General features: G+C 38.4%; 2 protein-coding genes across 2 annotated transcripts in view; one reads left to right on the top strand and one right to left on the bottom strand.

The window, feature by feature from the left end:
- The window catches only part of PIK3C2G (phosphatidylinositol-4-phosphate 3-kinase catalytic subunit type 2 gamma), a 190,474-nt gene extending 177,925 nt beyond the window's left edge, over positions 1-12,549 (top strand). Inside the window, exons 33-34 of the mRNA XM_057381792.1 lie at positions 5,671-5,796; positions 10,609-12,549. Of these exons, the coding sequence (XP_057237775.1) occupies positions 5,671-5,796; positions 10,609-10,761 (279 nt within the window). The 3' untranslated portion in view covers positions 10,762-12,549. The remainder of the gene's footprint in view (positions 1-5,670; positions 5,797-10,608) is intronic.
- Positions 12,550-13,701: 1,152 nt separating this feature from the next.
- The window catches only part of PLCZ1 (phospholipase C zeta 1), a 44,500-nt gene continuing 38,805 nt past the window's right edge, over positions 13,702-19,396 (bottom strand). Inside the window, exons 11-13 of the mRNA XM_057381791.1 lie at positions 19,158-19,290; positions 17,476-17,625; positions 13,702-14,021 (exon numbers count right to left, since the gene is read on the bottom strand). Of these exons, the coding sequence (XP_057237774.1) occupies positions 13,939-14,021; positions 17,476-17,625; positions 19,158-19,290 (366 nt within the window). The 3' untranslated portion in view covers positions 13,702-13,938. The remainder of the gene's footprint in view (positions 14,022-17,475; positions 17,626-19,157; positions 19,291-19,396) is intronic.

Here is a 19,396-nt window from a genome sequence, read left to right as displayed (position 1 = left end):
AGGCAGACAGTAATTTATAAAGGTTACTGCAGTGCAAGGATGATTTCTGCTGTGGATTTTTTTCTAATCCTCCTTTATTGGATAATAATCAAATCCACCTAATGTCTATACATACTTTATGGACATTTTGTTTTATTGAAGGTTTTTTGCTAATCACTTACTATAGTGGTTTGATTTTGAAAGGTGTATGGCTGTCTGAATATGAAAAATTAAGGAATATTTTGTAGTCCTTTCTTCACTATGTAAATAAGTTCTGACAGCAGTGTATGTAAGAGAACACAAGGAAGGTAAAGGACAGGAATATTAAGAGAACTACTGGACAAAGTGAATTATTTTTATTTGGGGGCAGTAGCTGAAATGGGAGTCTTTCTCAAGCCTGGATATCTTTTTTTCTTCTTATTTTCCACTGAAGAAAAAGAAGAAAGAAACAGATTGGAAAWTTTTTGAGGAAATTAATTTTTTGGGGAAGCAAGGTAGTTATTTATAGAGGAGGAAAGGTGTCATTATTTAAGACAAGTTAGTTGATCATTAGTTTTTACTGTCAAGATTGTTGAAAATGAAAAATGGGAAAAAGAGAACAGCAGCTGGAACTATCAAATGTTCAGGAGCCATCAATCTGTTCCACTGTAGAACAAAAGGTGATCTGCATGTCTAACATTAACAGAAACTGATGACATGATTTAAATTTGAGGCCAAAGTCACCTAAAAAGAAAACTTTACTTCATTTAGAAAGATGTGAATTTTAAAAGGTTTTACAATAAATTATCCTTAAAGTACATATTTTAAAAATCATAAAACTTATCCTTAAAATTCATCTGAGTATGGCCCAATATTCATAGTGGATGCTAGATTATTAAATAGTTGAATATATGGCAAATTTGGAATTAGTTGTGCCTCCAGAAATGCTAACAAAGAATCCTTGTGTTAGCAGAGTTGTGGATCATTAGTAATGATCAGGGGAGAAAAGTCATTAGGAGAACATATTTCTTAAAAAAATTAATTGAATTTAATCCATTACTTCCCAGCTACAGCTTCTGTATTTAAAATTGAATTACACAGGATGTAAGCTATCTCTTTGTGTTTCTGTAAATAAATATCAACATTTTTCTGGTTTTAGAAAAAACAAACTGGAGTGGAAAACRAAACACAGTCATAACAGATACGGGCTGTGTATTTTAGGTTTTCAATATTGAATTAGAGATGTGGAAAGAAGTAAATCCAGAGTATTATTTTCTCTCCTTCATTTCCCCTTATTCTTAAATATTTTCATCACCTCTGCCTGACTGTAGAAGAAAATTATATTTCCAAAATAAGTTCCTTTTTTAACATATATTCAGGCAGTTGTAACTGAGTTYCTTAAAAACATCTGTCATTATCAAGGTTGAGTAGGCTGGTCATTCTCTGAGAAAACTGTTCAATCATGGTTGCACTTGAAGAGAGCAAATACAGTCAGTTTCTAAATTCAGTTTGAGGCAGCTTCTAAATTCAAATTTTTTTTATTGGCAGATCTAGATCACCGGAGTTTTTTTTGGGATTTTTTTGGCCCTGGGCATATCAAAGCAACTTGTGGAATTTCTGACGGGAGCTTGGGTTTATACCTTTACAGCCTTACAGATTTTTATAGCTTGGATTTATTTGTAAGCATTCACAATAAAAGATTTAAGRCAATAATTTAAATTGGGAGTAACTTCTTCTGAGGGAAGTAAAAATCTTTTATTTTTGGGGTAATGAAATTACTACAGAATTAAACACAAATAGAATTCCATCTAAAACTTTAGGGTTTTTTTCTGTTTGATTGATCCCAAGTGCATTCAAGCTATAAAGGTTTTGCAGTGTAAAGTGCAAAATAGCATTCCCAGRGCACCTTTTGATTTTCCTTCTGTCCTGGACTATGGACAAAAATTAGTGATTTTTTTTATCCTTTAATACTAACAAAAAGGGGGTTTTCTGGATTTCAGAACTACTCATAAACCTGCTAGAAACCATACTCTGTTTTTATAAGAAGCTCACCACAACAGATACTCTTTGGTGCAAAAAGAGAAATTCCACCAGAATATGAAGAATTTCTTTASTGTGTGGGTGACCACRCACTGGAACAGATTGCCCAGARAGGCTGTGGAGTCTCCCTCACTGGAGATATTCCAGAACCATCTGGATGCAATCCTGTGCCATGTACTCTGGGATGACCCTGCTTSAGTACAGATGTGGGACCAGATGACCACTGTGGTCCYTTCCAGCCTGACCCAGTCTGGAATTCTGTGGTTTTGGTCAGGTAYTCCTCATGTTTACCTAAATTTGTAACTAAGACAGTGCAGTTAGGAGTGAGTTRGAAGTGAAAGGAAAACACAGGGGTTTTGCTTACTAAATGTGATACTGCARTATGACAGAAGTTATAATCTTTAGTAAGAAAATATTTCTGAGGTTTCCTCCATTTTTCCTTTACTCTCCATTCTCCTTTATTTCAACTCAGATATGAACGCCAGGGAAAGGACTGCTTTGCCCAAAACTAAGAGAGTTCTTGCCTGCTATGCCAGTTGTCTTAATTAAACAGTTTACTTCAAATTCTAGCTAGTTATGATTTTAAAAGATATTTCTGCCATGTTAATCATAGTCCTGTTCYTGCACTATTATAGTCAAACTGCCACGATAATCATTCCTTGTCCCTGCTGGGAAGTGTCTATCAAAGYACAGCCCTTTTCATTGCAAGTCTTGCCTCAAGAAATCCTATGGTGAAGCAGGCTCTTCACAAGAAAAGCAATTCAGCTCTTGTGCCAATCACAAGAGAAACCAGCACAAGCTCATTATACGAGCTCCYATACTCTGCTCTTGTAAGGCTGGGGCTGATTTATACCTGCTCTTAATCTGTAGTTTTGAATTATTAGTGCATGGTGGGACAGAGTCTTTTTAACAGCTGGAGTCCTTCGTTAGATGGATTGTGTCATGTCAGGAGTCAGGGGAGAGCAGAAGAGAAGTGGAACATGTGATCTGGCTGGAAGAGGGGCTCAGCTGAAGCTTTTTTGATTGTTTGATGGATGACAGTGCCACTGCAGATGGAGAATTGGGACAGTAGTGGGATTTGGAGTGGCCTGTTTGCCTTTCCTCAGCAAGGGAAGATGGAGGGGGAAAATGTCACCTGTAAAGTGGGGGAGAAAAAAACAACAATCAGAACTACAATGTCTGTTTGGAATTCAGGTGGCTGCACATCGAAYTACCTCTAGCAGTCTGACTGCTGATTGCTACTATTCATGAAAAGTGGCTTTTATTTTAGTTCTAAAATATCCCAGAGCAGCTGCTCTGCCCTTGAGTTTTCCATCTGAATTACTAAAATATTCTCTTTTTTAATTTTCTCCCCTGACCCTTTCCTCCCACTCGCCTCTTTCAACACGTATTTAGCTACATTCAAAGGGATAGTGAGGAAGTAATTTTCAGTGCATTTCATATGGCCAAAACACTGCAGCAAAGGGCCTTTCTTAGATTTTGGGAGGAGTCATCTGACAGAGGAAGGTTAGTTGGCTGAARGCAAGGTAACATGACAAAGAGTCCCTCAAAGCATGATGACAATTTCACTTGATGTCTTTTCAATTAATCACATCTGCTTGTGGACACCCAGGTCCTGTTAAACAATCACACAGCAATCAGCTTGGATTCTTCCACTGGCAGGTGAACGTCAGGCTGAGCCTGTGTCCAATTCAGGATGCTCCATGATCTGTGTCTTTGCTGCTTGAGGTACTCAGGGAGGGTCAGCCCTTGTGACAACCCCCTGTCCCAGCTCAGAGGGGCAGCAGGATGGGACAGATGCAGCCCCGTTACCTTGTACCCTGTCACTTCAACCTGATTCCTTTCTTTCTCTGAAATCAGTTGACCTTCAAGTTGCACTGATGTTTACCTATTCATKGAGAAGGGAAAAGCTTGATACACTTGGGACCCTGGTTGCTTGGACTGGTATTTAAGGCTGCATTTCTTTCTCCCTCCTGATTTTTAAGAGATGCTCGATTTACCATTACATGTAATCCCCAATTGAAGTTTAGTACAGTCCTAGATCAASAGAGATGGGCTTTCCAATGGACAGTGTAATTTATAAACCCTGCATTAACAGTGTGGCTCCCTGTCCTAGGAAAACACCCATTAGTTCCACTGCCCTTTAATAGCTCTCTTATGTTGGCCATTCAATCCCATCTATCTCAATCCCATGGGCATTTTAARTCAGATGTACTTCAAGGAACTTTGCAATGGTAATATTAATGACTGCCATAGTGCTGACAATATGTAATGGGTGGAGTGGGCATCCTTTGATGCTCTATGGTGTTAATGATAACAATAATGAGCTTTGCAGTTGACCACATCATTTGCCTTGAAGGATCATTTCAGATAACTAAAACCAGAGGTTTSTTGTGCAAGRACTGGTTGTACACACACACAAGCAYTCTTTTCCTTCCCAATAGAGAGGAAGGAGGAGAGAGCAGTCTCTTCTATCCCAGGGATATGTTGTTGATAATGCTGGAGAAAGCCCCATATTTCCAGACAGATACTGTGAATAATCAAAATCTGAGAAATTACCTCATTCAGAGCCAGGTGTAAAATTAAAATGGGAGATATAAATGCAAGAGCCTGTGTAATCCTCTGGACTCATTGGTTCAAATGTTTTACAGTCTCTTCTTTTTGCCTATATTCTTATTTGCATCCTATCACTGGATTGCCAGGGAGCTGGCACGTAAACTTCCCACCTAAAATGCTGATTAAATTATTAAAATTGATGATATTYTGAAATGCCCCATTTTGTGCTTTCTGATTGTATACTGTGGAACCAACACAAGCATTTGTGCTTAATTATAAACCAAGCATTCAGTGACATGTGCTGGCAGGATGCCTGTTCCRTAGTTTTTCATGATTACATTTCTTGTGTTCTTTTGAAGCCTCAGGTAATACAATGTGTTTTCTGAGTAACTGTAATGCTGCTTTAAGAATAACTTTGCCGCTCCTCAGAACTTATCAAAAAACTCTCCACCCACCAGCACTGGCTGATGACTGAGCCTGGTTAATAGATTGTCTCTGATCTTGAGTTGCTACCATATAAGATGGAATATCTGGAATGTCGTTCAGTAACCTGAACTGGAAAATTAAAGAGAGATTGCAGCTGTGTGAWGGGTGAGATTGAAAAGGCTGTTATAAGAATCCTGTTCTGCCCATATTGCTGSAGGAAATGCTCCTGGCTCTTCTCTRGTAGAATGCTTTATGAAACWCCCTTAGAAACAATYAGTTCTCCCCATTATCAGCATTGATACTTTGGGGTTAAAATTAATAGGAGCTTACTGTTTAAAATCCAGTTTCTATGCATTGCTCTGGAAAGTGGARGGGCTGGACTTTGTATCAGATTAAGATGAGTTAGAGTAGATTGAGGCTTAATGTTTTTTTTCCATCAGAATGTAAAATATTAAAGATGGACAATTTTACCTTTTCTTTGTATTATTTCATTTTTATTTTCTTGATTCCATTTTAAGCTGAATGCTGATGATTCTTGTTATTCCACTAGCACTCCAATTTAGGCMAGAGAATACTGAGAACATAACATATTTCTGCATTTGATAAAAGTCCAGATTTTATTTGGTACTTTTTATTTGTTTTCTTTACTAGAACATGGRCATTCATATTTATGACTGTCTTGTTTTCCAGCGCCTCCCAGATGGCTCTGCCCCAAGTGCACATGCTGAATTTTTTCTTCTGCCAGATCCTTATGAGGTCAGTCGAAGGAAAACAAGAACAGCTCCAAAAGTCTCTGACCCTACTTACAATGAACTTGTGAGTACTGCTCACTTTCTTCCATTTTTTGTTTCGCAGAATCACAGAATGAGTCAGGCTGAATAGGACCACAGTGGGTCCCACATCCCTGCTCAAGCAGGGCCATCCCAGAGMACATGGCACAGGATTGTGTCCAGATSGTTTTGGGATATGTCTTGTGGGGGAGCCTCCACACCCTCTCTGGGCAATCTGTTCCGRTGCTCAGTCACTGCACAGGAAARTTCCTCCWCACATTCAGGCAGAGCATCCTGGGTATCAGTTTCTCCTGTTGCCTCTTGTCCCCTTGCTGGGCCCCACGGAGCAGAGCCTGGTCCATCCTCTGACCCTTTCCTGCGGACATTGACAGGCAGGGATTGTCAGTCCTCTCAGTTGTCTCTTTTGTGGGGTGAACAGCCCCAGCTCACTCAGCTTGTGCTCATAAGAGAGATGCTCCAGTCCCCTCACACCTCCATTGCCCTTCACTGGATTCACTCCAGTGGTTCCCTGCTTTTCTTGATCTGCTAAGCCCAGAACTGAACACAGCACTCCAGATGTGCCTACTAGGGTTGAGGAGAGAAGCAGGATCACCTCYCTCAACCTGCTGTCAGTGCTTTTCCTAATRCACCCTCGGATCCCTTCTTGGCCACAAGGGCACTCTGCTGGCTCGTGGACAGCCTGTTGTCCACCAAGACCCCCAGGTCCTTCTCTGCAGAGCTGCTTCCCAGCAAGTCACCCCARCCTGCACTGGTGCAACTTGTTTGATTTGCTTTGCCCACTCTTAAAATAAAATAACAATGCAGCATTTTTAGAGCTGTTGCAAGGAGGACAGTCAAAAAAAGGATTGTATCATAAGYTGAACCACAATGGGGACAACTGTCTGCTTTGCATCCTTCTTAGAAGTGATAGTGTCTTTTATGTCTCTCTCTTTAGGAAAGCAGTTGGATTTTTCACAGTGCTCTGTCTTACACCATAATARCCACAGTTACACATTAGTCAAATGAGACCAAGCATCATTACACCATAAGCCAGTCAGTTCTGAATGCAGATTTGCACAATARCATGAAAAGTATTAATTGAATGGATTCTGTTATTCAAATTAACATTTGAAAATTGGTTGTCACTGTCCTAAGTGATAACACAAGAATAAATAGCCAGGTTCTTTTCATGTTAAAATGCCATCAGTTCACAGCTATGTATAATTATTTCACACACGGCTGAAGTGCTCATGCCTCTGGGGTGAAAGGAAACATTTGTATGGAGAAACATTTACAGCAGAATGGGAAGTGGCATAAACAGTGTTCGTTTGTGAGGGCAGATGAGATTGAAACAGTAGGTGGGATTGGAGATTGTAATTATTACATGTAACAAATCTCCTAAAGATCTCAAAGCAATTTACAAATGCTCTTTCAGCAGGCTATAAAGTAGAAGGCATGGAAAATATTACCACTCCAGCCTGTTTCATAGATAAGATATGATGAAGCTTAGGTTAGTCAGAGTGCTTATCTCCTATTTTCCCWGTCCTGGAGTTCTAATAGTTCTCTTTTCCCACATCTGTTAATTACAAAAGTTGCCTGCTTACCCTGATGACTTCCAGCGTTCTGTAAGAAGGCTCCCTGAATAGTATTGCTGTTCACAGCCGAGACAAATTTCCCTCCTCCAGTACTGCAGTGGAATAACAAGGAACTAGGCTTTATTTTTATGTTCTTTCCTTCTTTTTTTTTGCAATCAAAGTGGAATAAGTATAATTAATCTGTCTAAAGAAATGCCTTTGCATTTGAAAAATACTTAAAGCAAAGAAACATAATATGATTATATCGTAACATTATTGTAAGGTCCAAAATGGACAACAGAGAAGAACCAGCCAGCAGCACTGGAAGGCAATTATCTGTCAAATCATTCTTAGATCAATTTGAATGCTAGGAAATCCAAAAGCAGTCAGTCAGTAGTCACTGAGAGGAGATTTAATTCTAGCTAATGAGTATTCCACTGCCACTAAAAGAAATTCCATGAAAACTTTAATGTCCTTAATCAAAACTTACAGCCTTCTTCCCAGATGCTCAATCTTTGTCACTGGAAAGTGCTAATCACAGTGGGGACATATGGTTCCATTGAACTTGGCCATTTCCAACCCAATGCCTGTGCTTTAGCAGCTCTGCTCCTCCATATGTGATGTCATTCTGGATGCATTTTCTGTCCAAGGCTGGTAGACTGAGGCAGAAGCCGCCCCAGGGAAGAAAAACTACTAAAAATATAAGTCAGCTGTCTCTTAAGTTAGTTACTGTCCAAAACACTGTGTACAGAAATGTACTAGCCTTTTTTATGAGTTCATAAGTTTTTATTAAAGCCAAATGGCTGGAAGGAAGCTGTATATTAATTTCTTTCTTTGTTCCAGGCTGAGAAAAATCTGAAATGTGCTTCTCTTGGGTATTTTTGATTTTAGTTTTGTACTTCTATTGCTTATGACTGCCTACAGCAAATTATCAACCTTGCRAAAGTGCTTTTTATGTTTGATTTTTACTCATGTGTTGAGAGTGAAGATGTGAAAGTCCAGGAGGGCTGACAATAAAATGAGTTACAGCAAATGTTTTGGAGCTGCTTTTAAAAAGCAACTCCTCTTTTTTTTCTCCAGTTCTTGTATTTGRATTTTAGAATTTGTGGCATTCACCATAGTTAATGTTGTATTGCACTAAAAAATGGTGGTAGAGAAAAGGAGAAGGAGAAGAAAAATAGATAAAGTGTAAAGAGAAAAGGAAGGCAGAGCAGCCCCACCCAGTCTGATGGAGGGGGAGGAGGGGAACTACACCAGGAGCCGCAGTCATTTTCTCCAGCACCATGCATCAAAGCTACCTTGGATTAATTACCAAATCTAGGAASTGTGCCATGGCTACCTAAGGAGAAGCAACTGTCCCTCATTTGTGATTAAAATGTCATTAGGCTCCTGTAGGTCAACAGTGTTTCTCTTTTTGGAGCCAGGAATAGTTGAATTCCAGCCCTAACTGTCTCACTGATTTGCTGCATGGTCTGTATAACTCACCTCCATCTGATCTCTCTGTGCAAAAGGYGGGCCAATGTCCTCTCTGTAGGATCATTTCAGGATTTAACTGTTCCCAAACTCTGGCAGGTGGCATTTGTTCTATCCACATCCTAATTCAACCTTCTCCAGACCTTTTTTCTGTCCATACATCCTGATTTTAATGTATCTCTTACTCCAGCTGAATTTACAATGCCATTTTAGAAACAGTTTCTGGGATCAATTAAAAACCACCTACCCTGGACTGCAAAGGTCTGTCATTGCTCAAAGATTAAAGCCTCTTTTTGGCCAAAGATTGAAAGTTTCTCATTACCCCAGTTCAGTTTCTTAGCRTTTACAGCTTATATGTATAGGTTTTGGTAATTTAAAACAACAGCTGGTGCCTTTAATATTGGCAAAGAAACAAGGCAGCTTTCTTTAGTAACATTAACATTGCTTCCATGTCAGATCACAGATTTATTCCAAAGTATATTATGCTTATTGTACCTGTCCTTTTTTTCGGATTTTCTTCATAATTTAACTTTGGTTTTCGTGGGGGGAAAGAAAAGCTGTGGAATTTGTCATTCACATACAATTTGGCAAAACAGGCACAGTAAACATCAGAGCCAAAAAGCACCAGGTGCCACTTTCATGACAGCTATTCCAGACTGTTATTTCCAAAGGTTTCTAAATGGAAGAGGAAATGTTAACCCCTTTCTCGGTGTCCTGTCTATTGGTGCTCACTCTGAGGGTCACCTGGTGTCCTGTCTGTTCCATGCTCCCTGAGAAATTCCTGCACATKCAAGTGGAAGTACCAGTCCAGCCCACAGGGATCCAAGCTAGAGTGGCTCAGTCTGCCTTTCCTTTTCCTCAGCAGTGCCATAGGTACAGCCTGCACTCAGATTCCACAGAAAATCTGAGTTTCCCTTTCCCATTCTCCTGAAGTGACAGAATGTCACCGCATTTGCTTTTTAAACAGCAGAGATTAAAATTTAAAGCGTTTTTCAACTGTATCTAAAATAGCAAAAACATTTCCAGCCATACAAATTTTAGATTAAATGTGGTTCTCTTAACAGAGCTTACCTTTCAGGCCTGCAATATCTGAGAGCATTCCTTCACATTTTATCAGCCCACATGCAGTTCACTCAGCAGTTTTTGATTAYTGCAGGGACTGAAGCATGGGAATATGTTCTGAGTGCAGCTTATTCTTGTTAGGCCATTTTAAATTTWAAAAAATGCACCATTATAATTTCATACTTAATCTCTGTGTGTTCTCACAGTATTAAGGTAACTTAAAGGCTATAAACGTAATTTTAAAAACTATAGACCTTAGTAATTTTTTTAAGAGATGCTAAACTGCTGTCTCACTTATTTTGAGAAGTATCAACAACACTTCTTGAGTATCAGAAATACCTATATTTACTAAGTTTCACTTGCTAAACTGAATTTAATCTGTTCCACTTTTCACAGGGAAAATTATGAATACTGTTATTTTTTTTCCCTCAAGCATTGTGCAACACAGGTTTCAAATTTATTTACAAATGGTAATCAGATTTCATGAGCCTAAGCTTGTGATTCTATCTYTTTGTATACAAAGATTTCTTTATATAAACTAGATAAGGTCAAATGCATTTCTGAGGTAAATTAACTAAGTTAAGTGAATTTGGCTCATGGTTAATAGCTACTATTCTGGATGGAAGTCTAAAGCAATTATTACAAAGTTGGATTAATCATCATACTGAATGCTGCATTGAAGTGCTTCACCTGTCAAATAGATTAACAAATTTGTATGTTTTTTTCTGTTTCACTATATATTGTTTCAGATTGTATATGACAAAGTCACAGAACTCCAAGGCCGTGTACTGAAGCTTGTTGTGAAAAGCAAAGGAACATTCATGGGAGCTGTTAACATTCAACTGAGCAGTGTCCAGTTAAATGAAGAAAAGTGGTACCCACTGGGAAACAGTGTAATTTAAACRTTCTCCAAGATGATTCAATTATTTGCCCACTAATGTTTCTTTATCCCATTTCCCACGGTACAATTTGTCTCGGTTGCCCTTGAGAATAGGCAGTCATCTGCTGAGCACGTATCTTAACATTTCCAACCATAAGGTTATTGTCTTGAAAGTGCTATAGTCTTCCTGCCCCAGATTCTTAACACTGTGAGTTTAAGGAATCACATGCTAAGGACTTGTAGCAACATGCAGAAAGTTCTTGTGGCAGCAATAAAGGGCTTGGTTTTGTTAATAATAAATAGTACTATAAAATACTGAATTCTATACACATCAATGTGTGGGGCCTCATTCTTTGCCTATTAATTCCACTGAATGTGTTGAAACAATGCTGATAATGGTGTAATTATCATCACAGCATGTGATGAGCTCACCAGAAAACTGTGGGATAGTTTGCTGCCAATATATTTCAGATGTCTAGCAAATTCCACACTAAGTCTTATCCAATCAATATTTTTATTTAAGAACTTTAAAAGTTTTGATGCAAGGTAACATTTAATCCAGGATATTGATTTGCTAGTAAGATATGTCATTGTTTCTTTTATTCTGACATCCAAGAGGCAAATAYAACTAGTCATTTGTGTGAAGAAAGGAGGAGGGAGAAGCTAATGTTAATGAATAAACAGAACATATTGAGTGTGAGTTTTCAGTGGAGGATTTATTTAAGATCATGACACTGCAGATATTTGTTCATTGCCCTCCTATGCTGCATAAGGGGTTCCAGTCAATACATGCATTGCAGAGATCTCAGGGCTGTAATAGATATGTTTATATATYAAATAATGAACATGAGCAGTTCCTTTAAGACCACAGATGCTAATTGTGGGCTCTGTTTTCTCTAATTTGAGGAGGCAGTTAAGCACATCTTTAAACATTTGGCATGTGAGCAGCCACAATGAACTGTCCATTATTGCCAGACTCTTGCACAGACTGACCTTTACAGGACCAGGGGCGCATTTTTTACTGCACAGATGTGTTAATTTGTGATGTGATCTGCTGTAAATTTTAAGTTACCATATACTGGACAAATGTGACGTTGTTCTACCAGATGGAAAAGTGGTCAACAGAGGAATAATCCCAGAAGTGAAGATAATTTTGTTCTTCTCCCAAAGGATGCTCACAAATCAGTCTTCAGAATGTAAAATTGTATAAAGGTCCTGAAGCGGGACTAGGACCATTATTTAGGAAATTAAATAAACTGAATGCTTTTCTSAGCATCAAAACAGTGGACTCCTGTCATTTGGTCAGGTTTTATCAGAGAGTATTTCCCCCAGTCAATCTGGTATATTAAGCTCCTCCTCAATAAGGGGAGGTGAAGGCAACTCTGAGTATTAATTTTATTARTCTATTCAGAGCTATAAGAAGCTGTAAAATGTGTACCACATGCAAGGAATATTGGCTGGCACACAGAATATGATAACTAAAAAGATCAGCACATGCAACATTTTACACTATAGGATCTCCTGGGAAAGGAATCAAGTGCCCTGTCATTCAAGCACAGAAAACACATTGAGATCAGCTTACARTGTTACCAAATGACCTGGCCTTACAGTTCAATATTGATTTTAGAKTCTTCTTGTCTACTGTCTCAGTTTCCTTATTATAACTATAATGCAATTTTCTAATAGTGTTATTTCCTGTGACATTTTCTAACCCTTGTTTACCACATGTCCTGGTTTTCCATCTTAGAGCAACATTAAGTAAACAGCAATAAATGAAAAGAGCATTACAATATAATATTATCAGAATGGTCTGCAAACTTAAGAAATTGTTTGATATTAAAGAAATAAACTTGTCAATATAACATTCTTTTTTTGAAAAGAAAATCATATTTGAGTAAAAAAACTTCCATTAGTTGTATAACTGTAGTCCTATGGAAGGTCAACAATACTTCATTTCTGAAGGAAGATGGGAAAACTGTGTCTTTTGGGCAAGATCTACACTAACAGCTCTGTCAGGCAAGAAGTTGTCCTCACAGATCTTTAAATACACAATCAGCCCTTGCTTTTTCTAAAATTCTTCTAGTTCTCCTCAAAGTTTCCTAGTTCCTAGTTATCCTAGTTTCCACAAGATATATCCTGAGCTGCCTGCTCCTAGAGGAGCATGGTTCTTTACAAATCAGTCCATTAATTTTTTGTCTTCCTTTAGCAGGAGGAGGTTCAAGACTGAGCTACTAGTGTATGATTTTTTTTATGATTTTAAGAGCTGTTTTTGTTTCTCAAAACTATTTTTTTCAGGTAACAAAATTATACTGGGCACTAAAGAATAATAGCCCAATCAGAACCTTCTTTTATTACAAATTTAGAAAGAACAYTGTATGTATACCTTTTCCTGTTCCATTGAAAAGATACAATGGTAAAAAATTTTGTTCAATACAAATGTAACATGTTCATAGCATAAAAATTAGCATGAGCTCTCATACATATTGGACTATTGTTCTCACTCAGTAATGAATCATAAATTTGAAATTAGCTGCAAGTGGCATTAACTGAATTTTAAAAACAACCAAAAAAGTTCTATATTTTTGAATTGTTTCTAAATGATCATAGAATAAYAGAATCACATAATGGCTTGGGTTGGAAGTGACCTTAAAGATCATCTCATTCCAACCTCCTGCCATGGACAGGGATACTTTGGAGTTTGCTCAGAGCCCCATCCAAGTGACCTTGAACACTTCCAGGGATGGGGAGTCCACAACTTCTCTGGAAATCCAAGGTCTCACCACCCTCACAGTACAGAATTTCTTCATAATACGTATGAAGTATGGTATTTTTCATAGGTATTTTTCAATTAGTAGCAACTTCACCGGCCTTCCACGATTTCTCAAATGTGATGGATAGTGGCTTAGGCCAGTTCCCTCAGGACCTGTGGATATATCTCATCAGGTCCCATAGACCTGTGTACTTTCAGCTTCCTTAGGCGTTCTCAAACCCAGTCTTCTCCTGTAGAAAAATAGCAGTAGGGCTGAGGTCAGTAGCCCTTATTCAGAATACCCCTAACACCAAAGTTCCTCTGGCTTCATAAAATCATTGAGAATGTGCCACTCTGGGAATCAGGCCATTGGGCTGTTGCAAAAACAGTGAGGCTGCTTTATTGTAGTGGGGGACAATCCCCCAGAACAATTTCTTCTGCAGGACATCATTAATAGTACCAGATATGTGCAAAAAGTGATGCACATTCCAGCTTGATGCCTTCTTTGGACAACAGTGGAATGTGRCGGTAACCTGTAAACACAATGACAYGTTATTAGTGTGATAACCACAAACACAAATATYATGATGGAGTATTTTTATGATCATCTATGCAAACAAGGCGCAATCTATAATTCTCTAAATAACTCTTAAAAATAATAAATTACACAGGAACACCATTTGTGCTAGTTTTTCTCTTCTACATATATATGGCATTTGAATTCTGGWATTTTAGGTTACAGGGTGAAAAGCTTCAGTATTTTTCAGGATGTAGTATTTTTTCAAATGGAAGTKATATTTAAACATGAGCAAAGCTCATATTGTAATATCCAAGGTTATTATGTGCTGCACATTCTGATAACAAATAACTTGTGAATCAGCAATGATAGTGCCTTTCAGAACACTGTTGCAGCAGCAGTGCAATGTCCAGCTGAGGTAGAAAAAAGTGTAGTGTAAGACCTTTTACCATGACATCTTAAAAAGTTGATTTCATATTAGGAATTTCATTTTTTTATCAGAGATAAGGTGTGCATCACAAACTATGTGTTCATCTGGTTGTTGAAGCATTTGGAGAAGCTGTAGTTTCCAGCTTCAAACATAATTCACTTACCTGCTTGGAAAACAAAACAACCTCCTCTTCAAAAACCCAACCTGGATTGCTTTATATGATTAAATGTCCATTATTTCATAATAATGAACAACGTCACTTCCGATTAAAAAATGTTCTGTATTTTATCTATGTTCTTGTAACTCCAGTTATTTAAGTAAGTCTCTGTTATTTATGTAGGTGTCTATGTTCTGAACTGCAGTTTTCAAAACCACTTACTTTCAAACATGCTTACTTAAGCGTGTGTAGATGCATGTGCAGTCTTTGTGACCCTCGTTTACCTGGGTTTAGAATTTCTTGGTTGTTTTGTACRGAATCACAGAATCATTTAGATTGGAAAAGACCTCTAAGATGATTGAGCCCAGCCTTTGGCTGATCACCACCTCAAGAACCAGACCRTGGCACCAAGYGCTACRTCCAGTTGTTTCTTGAACACCTTCAAGGATGGTGATTGCACCTCCTCTCTGAGCAGCCCTTTCCAGTGCTGGATAACCCTTCCAGTGATAAAATTCTACCTGATGTCCAACTGAACCTTCTCTGGAGAAGCTTGAGGCCATTTTGTCTTATCCTGTCATATAATACAATAGTTCCCCYGGTATCTAAGGTTCAGATTCTGGTCAGCTGGTTTCAGGTAATTTAAATTTGAGATAATTTTTTAAGGCATGCACACAATATGTGGAAGGCCTRATGGATTTCCTATCCAAAGATACACTTCAAGGCCTAAGATTAATTTCTGACGCTATGTCTTCTAGCCCCTACCTACCAAATATTCTATGAAGTGTCCTGAGAGAAGTAAAACTTTTTTTTTTTTTAATTGAAATGGCTCCAATTTACATTAAATAATTAACTATTCATGGATCCCATGATAACAGAGCTAATAAATGAATTCCTGTCCTGTATTAGTATTCTACATGGCAGATTTATTGGCACAGGGACCACAACACAGGACCCCCGCTCCTCTTTGCCTATAACCACTCAGGTAGAGAATTTTTCTCAATTTCAGCCCCTCTGAGTATAGCTACATAATCATTTCATGGAAAATCAAATTCTGCTATAGCTGGGCAGCAAGCATTCCTCCCCAGTGGAGTCTACAAGTAGTTGGGAGGCTGCTGCTGGAAAAAGGAAGGCAGTGAGGAGTTAGATTTGAATCCTTTCAAAAGAAAATGCAGAGGAGGGTRGAAATGGTACAACTTTGTCCCACTGCCTGTCAAAGAGAAAAAAGAGATGTGAGCACTGCTCAGCTTTTGGAAGCAACTTGCCCTTGGGGATACCTCAGGGATGTGAATCCTAGGGACTGAGGGACAGTCCTGTAGTACAGATTAAAGCAATTGGAGCTCTGAAGACTAAGACTGAAATCCTAGCTCACCCTTCAGCATTTTAGGCAGTTCTTCCCTTGTCTTCTTGTTGTGACTCCCTCTGCAAGAATATTATTTTCCCATTTCACTGTTTACAGAGCTTGGGTACCTAAAGCAAAACCATCATTCCAACCTGCTCAGTGCTAAGCATTGCAATAGATTTTGAAATTATTTACCCCCTCACCTCTTAGAAGGCTTTATTTMTGCCTCTGGGCATCCTGATGGCAAATGACGTTTTTGATGTTAAGTGGGGATGAGGGCAATTTGTTTGGCACCATTTACCGKTTTTGTACTTAGACTCATTCCCTAGCATTTTGAATTACTCCACTAAAAATATTTCCTGGAAAATGTACTGCTCTTACTTCTCCATAATATGAATTCCTCATTTGTGACCAAAATGAATCCTATAGAGACATTAAGCCACACTGAAAAATTGTGTATTAAAAAAACTCCAGTTGATAATTTTACAAGCATATGTAACCATCAGTGCCTGATATTTAAATTTGTCTCAGACATTGTGAGTTGGAAGATTGTRTTTTCTTTCATTATCCAGAAGTATACAAGTAAAAGGAAAGTAAAAGGTTATCAGTGTAAAAATTTATGTTGCAGAAAAACAACTGAGCTCTAAGAGTAATGTCTTTGTTCTTGTATAATTCGTCAACCTCAACTAAGAATCACAAGGAACTTTATGACTTTCAAACATGGGGGAAWAAAAGCCATTTAAAATCCTGTTAAGCTTAATAAAAAAGGCGCAGTGCCTGTTGCCAGCTCCAATGTTTTCCCTTCCCATCTTTATTCACTAATAAAAGCTGTTTGTTTTGTCAGAAATAGCTTTGGAAAGCCAATGTRGTAAACAGCCATTTTACATAAGCCTTTCTCCTTGGCCTGTTGACTTCTGTGTCTGCTTTTTATGTGCAGCCTATTCATTATGAAAGGTTCCAGGAACTCTACTGGCATAACAAAAGAAACTCTAGCAAGAGAAATGCCATAAATATTTAGCCTAATTTATATCCTTTGTTTTCCACTCTGAAAAGCTGGAGATAGGTTACCTGAACGTTTTTTTGGTGGTTTGTTTTGTTTTAATTTGGCTTATATTGGGTTTTAAGCCTAACTGAGTAGAAAGTGCACAAAACTGTTGCCTTCATGGCAGTTCTGACTTGTCTCTCTTCCTGTAATGAATTAAAATACCATCTAAGCAGTTTCCATCCAGAATGGAATACTGCAGGGGGAATAATTGACTGTCATTAATAATATTTTGATTTCAACATCATGGATTTGCATTCAGAGAATACAATTACTTAAAAAAAAAAAAAAAAAATGATTTCAACATCATGGATTTGCATTCAGAGAATACAATTACTTAAAAAAAAAAAAAAAAAAAAAGAGTGCCATTTATATGTAGAGTTGCACAGTCATCCTTTAGAAAAAAGGCATGATGCTGTACTCTCTGAATGCTACAGTAATAATAAAAGCCAGGAATGGTGCAGACTTTCTTGAGCTCTTATAGGTTCACATTAGGTATTACCTGTATTCAAGCTCATCACAGGTAAGGTGTACTGGCCCAGGAATTCATTGTTAACCAGAGAGACCTCATCCTCCACACAGAAGCGTATCATTGCCAGTTCTGGAACTTGGATGTGAAAAGAGAAAGTTTCATTCCACTTAGGGCACAAAGCTAATGAAAAGAGAAAAGAAACAGAATTWAAAAAATWWTTTTTTTTTCTGCTCAGTAACTGAATTCTTGCACCTGCTATCACTAGTCTGAACTGGTAAAGATTCATTCTTTTTCCTTAGATTTCTGGGCCCATTTAAGTAAATGATGAGACTCCACTGACGATAGTGCTATAAAAGCCTAAGACAGTTGCTGTCATCCCTTAAAAGAGAGCAAAATGGGACAGGGATAGCTGGGGTAAAAACCTCTGCTCAACTTAAATTTTCCTATAGCCATGCCAGTTACATGCTTTTGCCAAAGTTTCCCCTTTAATGTTGGAAATAGGTAAATTCAGGTAGTAAAATGTTCTCTTGACTAGAAATACAAAAAGAGGGTGTGGAACAGGAGAGGGTTGCTTTGTCTTGAGCAATGCTCATACAGAGAAAAGAAATTCAGGGGCTGATTTAAAACAGCAGCCACCTGTAAAAACGGAAAAGGAAGAATAGAAGATAGAGGTACAGACAAGGGAAGATCACAGAGAACTTGTAGTCTGAGACACCAAGAAGATCTATATAATAAAGACAAGGGAGTGTTCAAAGACGGCTACAAAGCGTACACAGTTCACCTGTCAAGCAATTAAGGGACTACTCCTRGAAACATCAAATGAGACAAGTGATGAAGTTGCAGCAATTTATTAAGAAAAAAAAGTCTAAATTTACCAATTAGTGTACTGGTTTAGGCTGGGATAGAATTCATTTSCTTCACATTAACCCCTGTGGTGCTGCATTTTGGATTTTTGAACCAGACAGTGCTGGTAATGCACCGTTGTTTCAGCTATTGCTGAGCAGTGATGGTGCAGTGTCAAGATCTCTGTTTTTCTCGTGCTGCAAAATACCCTCCCCATCCCAGTGAGGGGGCTGGGGTGCACAGGAAGTTAGAAAGAGATAAAGTGGGACAGCCAACCCAAACTGACTAAAGTGGTGTTCCATAYCCATATGGTGTCACGCTCACAGCTGGGGGAAAGGAGAAAGGGAGGACATTCAGAGTTACAGCATCTGTCTTCCTGAGTAACCAAAATGCTCAATAAGAAAACCTTATTTTCCTGGGAATGTCTCTGCACCTGCCTGTCCATGGGAAGTGGTGAATGTATTCTTTGTTATTCTTGTGTGTGRAGCTTTTGCTTTACCTGTTCAACCCAACCCAAGACTTTTCTCATTTTGGCCCTTCCAGCCTTCTCCCCATTCAGCTTGGGGAGTGCAGGCGAGCAGCTCTGTGGGGCTGAGCTGCTGTCCAGGATGGGCCCACAGCAATGTACAAAAAAAATTCCATCTTCCTTTGGAAAGGGACYGTGCTCCCAACTAGGAGTTTGTGCTTCCCTTATCTACAAATACGGCACACAGCACGAACTTCTGCTACAGATTTTGTGCCAGAAGATCCTAGTCCAGAGAGAAATAACTGCATTTCCCTAACAACTTCTTGGGATGCAAAGCTGGGGATTCCTTATAAAAAAAAAAATGTCCTTTTTTCACAGTCAAGACAATCAGAGTGGTGCTCACCATTGCTTTTTACAACACTAGATTTCTTTCTTGCTTGATCCTCTGGCACACCATATATTTCTATCTGCACCATAGGGTCAGCTTTGTTGGTCCTCGACAGGCTGCTGGGTGGTAACTGATGGCCACTGATCAGCTGGAAAATTTAAGTTGTAATGTATTGAAATAACTGTGAGAACGAGCTATACATCATAGCCTTATAACAGCTATAACATAAATGTGTCATAAGAAACTACTATAAA

Source organism: Malurus melanocephalus, unplaced genomic scaffold (genome assembly GCF_030028575.1).
Source record: "Malurus melanocephalus ecotype Western Australia unplaced genomic scaffold, MMel_1.1 scaffold_529, whole genome shotgun sequence".
Taxonomy (NCBI): domain Eukaryota; kingdom Metazoa; phylum Chordata; class Aves; order Passeriformes; family Maluridae; genus Malurus; species Malurus melanocephalus.
Note: the sequence above shows the minus strand (reverse complement) of the source record. Positions and strands in the feature narration are given on the sequence as shown.